Source organism: Eucyclogobius newberryi, unplaced genomic scaffold (genome assembly GCF_026437365.1).
Source record: "Eucyclogobius newberryi isolate DKJ021-1_F unplaced genomic scaffold, fEucNew1.0.hap1 SCAF_16, whole genome shotgun sequence".
Lineage (NCBI taxonomy): Eukaryota > Metazoa > Chordata > Actinopteri > Gobiiformes > Gobiidae > Eucyclogobius > Eucyclogobius newberryi.
The window spans coordinates 35,120,987-35,129,013 of record NW_027315790.1 but is presented as its reverse complement, the minus strand read 5'-3'; the positions used below and the strand labels follow the sequence as shown (position 1 = coordinate 35,129,013).

Genomic DNA, 8,027 nt, shown 5'->3' with positions numbered 1-8,027 from the left:
TGTTGTTGGGACTTCGAGTTAATGAGTAAACGTGCTTCTTTATTAGTCTTCTTTATACACCGTGTACCATAAAAATCACACGAGGTCATAAGCACAACCAGAAATAATCCATATGTGAAGCGCACCGGATTATAACGCACACTGATGGTTTTTGAGGATATTAAAGGCTTTTAAGTGCGTCTTTTAGTGCGGCAAGTACGGTAGCTTATTTTACAACGTTTTTCATTGTGTTCATAAGTTCATTTGGACTTCCTTTGCTTTTTAAAGTGTTTTATTGTGGAATTCAGTTCGACTTAATTTACTTTTTAAAGTGTTTTATTGTGAAGTTCAGTCGGACTTCCTTTGCTTTTGTTTTATTGTGAAGTTCAGTTTGATTTGCTTTGGTTTTTAAAGTGTTTTATTGTGAAGTTCAGTCGGGCTTCCTTTGCTTTTTAAAGTGTTTTATTGTGAAGTTCAGTCGGACTTCCTTTGCTTTTTAAAGTGTTTTATTGTGAAGTTCAGTCGGACTTCCTTTACCTCCACGTGAGTTTCTCAGGTTAAACTTTGCGTGACTCAAACTGAACTCAGGGCGTTTTTTACGGCGTGTTTCAAGGACGTGGATCTGGAACACGCAAAGTGTCTTTTCAGCCTTAAACTGTCTTTCTTCTGTTCAAATGTGAGAGTTTAAGTCCCGCGGGAGAGACGAGACTTGAGGCCGGGCTGCAGTGACTGTGGAGCGGGGACGCGCTCACCAAAGCCCCGGCGACAGAACCGGCTTGAAGTTTAACGCCTTTTTTAACACATTTGATGAAGAAGAACGTTCAAGGAATGAAGTTTTACGTCGGTTTAGTCGCGCGTTTAGTGAAAAAGAGGCCGTAAATGAGCAGAAGCGACACCGACAAGTGACGCAACTTCAGGCCGCGCTGCAGCTCTCATCGAGCGGCCACGCGTCCACGGAGCCCCCGCTGACTCACCGGACACTCCACACGGGACTATTTTTAACTCTGCGTGAATGTTGAGCTCGTGTGTCCGGGGCCCGTGGAGGTGTCCCCCGGGTCTGACGCGCCTCTCCCCGGGTCGCTTCATGGGGACACACGGGGGGACAGACCCGAAGGAGCGGCTCAACTCCCCGAAGAGAGCCAAGGAGTTCATCTACCGGCTCCAGCCCGCGGACAGAGCGTGTCTGCTCCAGGAACTGCGGGAGTTTGAGTCGATGGCAGCCGCTCAAGGTGAGACGGACGCCCCGGTCAAAGTGGAGCTGTGTGCGGGGCAGAGTGGAGCTGTGTGCGGGGCAGAGTGGAGCTGTGTGCGGGGCAGAGTGGAGCTATGTGCGGGGCAGAGTGGAGCTGTGTGCGGGGCAGAGTGGAGCTATGTGCGGGGCAGAGTGGAGCTATGTGCGGGGCAGAGTGGAGCTGTGTGCGGGGCAGAGTGGAGCTGTGTGCGGGGCAGAGTGGAGCTATGTGCGGGGCAGAGTGGAGCTGTGTGCGGGGCAGAGTGGAGCTGTGTGCGGGGCAGAGTGGAGCTATGTGCGGGGCAGAGTGGAGCTGTGTGCGGGGCAGAGTGGAGCTGTGTGCGGGGCAGAGTGGAGCTTTCAGTTATTACAATCTTATAATTATTAGTGGTTATTATTATTATGTGTGATTGTTGTGGTTGTTTGTGATTTTTATAGTTATTAGTGATTATTACTGTTATTAGTGATTATTACTGTTATTAGTGATTATTATTAGGCCCGAGCGCCACAAGCTGGCGAGAGGCACGAAATCGAGCGCGAAGCGCTCGCCCACTTCCAAACACTCACTAACGCACTCCTTCACTCACGCACGCCCCGTGCAGACTAATTAGTAGTAGGAAAATGGAACATTACCGGACCCACACCATGAGGTAGGAAAGCGCCGAAAATGTATAGTTTATGATATTTGAAAAATAGGAAACATTGTTTTCGCATCGGAATATTATTCTTTCTTCTTCTTTCTTTCTTCTCGGGACCAACCCCCCTATTTTTCACCCAGTGAACATTGACGAAAAGTCACAAAAATTTGCACACCTCTAAAAATCGTGCCTCTCTACATTCTGGCTATTTCCCTTTTCTAAAATAAAAAATGGCGCGTCAGCGCCCCCAAATGTACCAAAAATGCATTGAGAGATAGGAAATGACCCCAAAAAAATCTGATCGTAGAATCATGAAATTTGGCGCAGAGGTAGATGGTGACAAGAGAAGTAAAAAATATTAGTACGGCAACGCCGTCCGCCCAACCAAATGTCGGCCATATTGGTTCAAAAATGGCTAAGCATGACTCGGGAGTTTTTCCAAACGTCGTACTTTTACGAACTCCTCCCAGGGCGTTGGCTCTAAAAAGCTGAAATTTGGTGAAAATGCTACTGAGGAGTGGGACATCAAAAGTTATTCAAATGACATTGACCCTGTCACGGTCTCTGAGCGGCGAAGCCGCAAACTTTAGCTAGAATTTCAGAAATCTCCCAAATTTAACATTTCTGCCGTTTGCGCAGATAAAGTCCGAATTGCGTCAAATTAGAATCAGTTGTTAAACTCTTTGCCCTAAACGTACTTGAAGTGAAATAAATTAATTTGGCGCCACAGCGCCTCCTACAGATTTTATTAATTAACCTGAAATTTGGTGTTACTCATCTTCAGGGGTGGACCATCAAAAGGTATCCACATTTTTATTCAAAGAGTCACTTTGCCGCACAGTTTTCCAAGAATTCAAAATAAAATAGCTTTTTGATGGTAAAACAAAGGGGAGAAGATGTGACAGCGTCACAGATTCAGCAGTAGGCGTAATAAAAGGACAATTGGGGCGCGTTAGCGCCCCCTCCTCTTGCGGCGGTGTGGCGAGGGCCGATCATTGCCGCTTGCGGCTATATTTAGTGATTATTACTGTTAATAGTGATTATTATTAGTGATTATTATTAGTGATTGTTATGAATATTATTAGTGATTAGTATGATTATTACTGTTAATAGTGATTATTATTACTATTTTTTGTGATTATTATGACTATTATTAGTGATTATTATTGGTTATTATTCTTATTTGGGATTTCAGTTCTGTTGTCGGGGCCAAACTTCACATTCTGATTTAAAAAGTAATAAAGTGATTGTAGGGTCTCAAACTACAGGTATTCAGTTTATGATTAAGGGAGATTTCTTAGCAGAAACGAGACAAGACGGGGCACCAGGGTAAAACCCAAAGAGCTAAGATACGGTCCTTAATCGCACTCGTTAAAAAGGTCTGAAGGGTGTTTCACGATTCAGGGACTTACACATAGTCTATTCAAACAAACAATAGTCAATAACTCTTTCGTGTAGTTTATTTATCAAAAGGGCAATCAAAAACACCGGAGCAGAAATGCGCACAGGTAAATCACAGGTGATGTTATATCAGATTTGACAGCAAATTTCATGCAGATAATGTTAAACCAGGGTTTTGCCTTTGATAATCAAACGTGTCTATGCTAATCTATATCAAAAAGAGGGAAAGTGAGAAGCTAAAGGGAGGAGGAACAGCTGAGCTCTACCCAAATCACGCCACAAAAGAACGGCACACTGAACTCGGCTTACGGTTTGTAGAGACTCGGTCCGGCTGGTCCTTGTTCGCGGACGAGGTCCGTAGCGAGGCGTCACGTGGAGCGGTGTGGCGGCGAAGGTTCGGGGGCGTGCTGCGAGGTCCTTGAAGCGGGCGGCGGCCGTGGAGCGAGGGGTCGCGTGGAGCGGTGTGCTGCGACGTCCTTGAAGCGACGGAGGCGATGTCCGAGAGTTCCTTGGCGGTAGAACGCTTTAGCGGCGTGTTAGCTCCTCACGCGGCCTTTACTCAGATGAGGACGTAGCGCTGATCCACGTAAACGGCGTAGATTACTTCAAAAAGAAGAGAAACGAAGTAGCAAAGAAAGTCTCTGTCCGGTTTAGCGCTTAAGCTTAGTTCCAGGTGGTTCCAGTTGGTTTCAGGTGGTTTCAGAGTCCAGGGCTGGCATGGCCTTGTCGACCACGTGTCGGACGGATTTTTGTTGAGACAAAGGAAAAAGTGAAAGGCTCGTCCGTGGAGACGGCTTCCAAGAGAAAAGACAAAGGCTTGAACACAAAGGGGATGAGAAGAGAAGAGAACGTTTCTAGCTTGGAGCGTCCTTTTGATACCGGGCCCGCAGGGCATGCTGGGAGCGAAAGGGGCGGGCGCTACTGCGCAGACTTCCCGTTTAACATTTCCTGGCCGAGAAAATAAAGCTGGAGTAACGTAAATAATGGCAAAACATTTAAACCCTGTTTTAACATTTACACGTTAAACACTTTTGGCAGTTTGTGCACATTATTTCTTGAGGTAGATACATTTTACATCTTCTTTCACCTGTGATGGGCGCTCGAGTTAAAGCATTGGGAATATAAACCTTAAACAGTGGAAAAATACGTAACACAAGGTGAAACATGCGGTGTATGGAGTTGATTCAGACGAACATTCATGGCATAATCACATAAAACATGGTTTTCATTGGGGCGTCTTCCTGTAAGACTGTGGGGAGAAGGTCTGTTATCACAAAAGTCACAGCAGCTCCCTGCGGTGAGGGACAGAGGGAGAACGAAAACCCCCAATGTTCAAAGAGAGATTTTCTGTTATCTGGCCGTGGAATGTCCATCTCCATTCCCCTACATGATGATTGTGACGAGTTCACGATGAATAATTAATGATTATTTTCTTGATGTTCCAGGTCAGCAGGAGCCGCCGCCTCTGACCCCGGCTCAGATCAGACTCAGTAAGACAAAGTCTCACTTCAACCAAAGTGTCTGAAGATTTATGACTAAAGTTTGTTATTGATGAAACATTTTGATCTAATGACGTAAAATAAATAAAACTGTGAAAATGACTGGAATAAAACAATTAGTGCATGAATTTAAGATGATTTCCAGAATAACAAATAAATAAAACTCAAATGAAGAGTAAGAGTTTAGTTTGGACTTATTGAAGTATGAATATTATTGCAGTATAAATACTCTAGATTATGAAGTATAAATACTCTGTGTTGCTCTGTGTCTCTAGTCCTGCTCCATAACGGGATCCCCTTCGTCGGCTTCGGTTTCCTGGACAACGCCATCATGATCGCGGCGGTTTGTGACGCGTCATCAGAGCGTTTAAATATAATAAACATAAACGTGTTTAAATATAATAAACATAAACGTGTTTAAATATAATAAACATAAACGTATTTAAATATAATAAACATAAACGTGGTTAAATATAATAAACAAACGTGTGTTTTTAGGGGACGCAGATCGAACTGTCCATCGGGGTCACTCTGGGCATCTCCACCATGGCAGGTCTGACCACACAGTATGGACCAATCAAATCAAGGGGTTGTTATGATGTCATGATGATGTCATAATGATGTTATGATGATGTCATGATGATGTCATGATGATGTTATGAATGTCATGATGATGTTATGATGATGTCATGATGATGTCATGTATGATGATGTCATGATGATGTCATGATGATGTTATGATGATGTCATGATGATGTCATGTATGATGATGTCATGATGATGTTATGATGATGTCATGATGATGTTATGAATGTCATGATGATGTTATGATGATGTCATGATGATGTCATGATGATGTTATGAATGTCATGATGATGTTATGATGATGTTATGATGATGTTATGATGATGTCATGATGATGTTATGATGATGTCATGATGATGTTATGATGATGTCATGATGATGTTATGATGATGTTATGATGATGTTATGATGATGTTATGATGATGTCATGATGATGTCATGATGATGTTATGATGATGTTATGATGATGTTATGATGATGTCATGATGATGTTATGATGATGTCATGATGATGTTATGATGATGTTATGATGATGTCATGATGATGTTATGATGATGTCATGATGATGTTATGATGATGTTATGATGTCATGATGATGTTATGATGATGTCATGTATGATGATGTCATGATGATGTTATGATGATGTCATGTATGATGATGTCATGATGATGTTATGATGATGTCATGATGATGTTATGATGTCATGATGTTATGATGATGTTATGATGATGTCATGATGATGTTATGATGATGTTATGATGATGTTATGATGATGTTATGATGATGTCATGATGATGTTATGATGATGTCATGATGATGTTATGATGATGTTATGATGATGTTATGATGATGTTATGATGATGTCATGATGATGTCATGATGATGTTATGATGATGTTATGATGATGTTATGATGATGTCATGATGATGTTATGATGATGTCATGATGATGTTATGATGATGTTATGATGATGTCATGATGATGTTATGATGATGTCATGATGATGTTATGATGATGTTATGATGTCATGATGATGTTATGATGATGTCATGTATGATGATGTCATGATGATGTTATGATGATGTCATGTATGATGATGTCATGATGATGTTATGATGATGTCATGATGATGTTATGATGTCATGATGTTATGATGATGTTATGATGATGTCATGATGATGTTATGATGATGTCATGATGATGTTATGATGATGTTATGATGATGTCATGATGATGTTATGATGTCATGATGATGTTATGATGTCATGATGATGTTATGATGATGTCATGATGATGTTATGATGTCATGATGATGTCATGATGATGTCATGATGATATCATGATGATGTCATGATGATGTTATGATGATGTTATGAATGTCATGATGTCATGATGATGTTATGATGATGTCATGATGATATCATGATGATGTCATGATGATGTCATGATGATGTGGCCAAGAGATTCATATTTGATACACGTTTGAATGACTTTAAGTTAAAGACTTTGAGCCGGACCACGCCCACTTCCTGTTTCAGCTCATGTTTTTCACTTAAATGACTTTAGAACGTCACAAATGCTGTGACCGCTGACATGTGACCTCTGACATGTGACCTGTGATCTCTGACATGTGACCTCTGACATGTGACCTGTGATCTCTGACATGTGACCTCTGACATGTGACCTGTGATCTCTGACATGTGACCTCTGACATGTGACATCTGACTTCTGACATGTGACCTCTGACATATGACCTGTGACCTCTGACATGTGACCTGTGACCTCTGACATGTGACCTCTTCTTTTGCAGCCGCTGCGTTGGGAAACCTGGTGTCGGACTTGGCTGGACTCGGGTCAGTGTTTTTAGTCTTATTTCCCGCCGTGTCTCGTCATTTCACGCCTTTTCCAGCCGTTCCACGCAGTTCCACGCCGTTTCCCGTCGTTTCTCGTCATTTCCCGTCGTTTCACGCCGTTCCACACCGTTTCTCGTTGTTTCCCGTCGTTCCACACCGTTTCCCGTCGTTTCACGCCGTTTCACGTCGTTTCCCGTCGTTTCACGCCGTTCCACACCGCTCCACGCCGTTTCCCGTCGTTTAACGTCGTTTCTCGTCGTTTCTCGTCGTTTCACGTCGTTTCTCGTCGTTTCACGTCGTTTCTCGTCGTTTCACGCCGTTTCACGTCGTTTCCCGTCGTTTCACGCCGTTCCACACCGCTCCACGCCGTTTCCCGTCGTTTAACGTCGTTTCTCGTCGTTTCTCGTCGTTTCACGTCGTTTCTCGTCGTTTCACGTCGTTTCCAGCCTGGCCGGGTACGTGGAGGCGCTGGCGTCCAGACTGGGGATGCAGGGTCCAGACCTGACCCCGAAACAGGCGGACATGTGGCAGACCCGGCTCAGCGCTCATCTGGTGAGACCTTGACCTCTGACCTTTGACCCTTGTCACGGTTTGAGCCCGAGCGAGGTTTGAGTGTTCGTTCTGGTGTTTCAGGGAAAAGCCATCGGCGTTTTCATCGGCTGCGTTTTGGGAATGTTCCCTCTGTTTCTCATCAGCGAAGACGACGATGAAGACGAAAAGAAGAAGAAGAAGTCTCACCCCAAAAGCTAAAGAAGAAGCAGGAGGAGGAGAAGAAGGAGGAGAAGAAGGAGGAGAAGAAGGAGGGGAAGAAGAAGGAGGAGAAGGAGGAGAAGAAGGAGG

The 8,027-nt window shown here is 43.5% G+C and overlaps 1 protein-coding gene across 1 annotated transcript; it reads left to right on the top strand.

Moving 5' to 3' along the window:
- Positions 1–484: 484 nt before the first annotated feature.
- On the top strand, positions 485–7,963 carry tmem65 (transmembrane protein 65). Its single transcript, XM_072448344.1, has 7 exons — positions 485–1,208; positions 4,695–4,739; positions 5,024–5,091; positions 5,247–5,301; positions 7,145–7,187; positions 7,634–7,739; positions 7,821–7,963. The coding sequence occupies exons 1-7, from the start codon at positions 992–994 to the stop codon at positions 7,935–7,937; spliced, it is 651 nt and encodes a 216-aa protein (XP_072304445.1). The 5' UTR covers positions 485–991; the 3' UTR covers positions 7,938–7,963.
- The last annotated feature ends 64 nt before the right edge of the window (positions 7,964–8,027 follow it).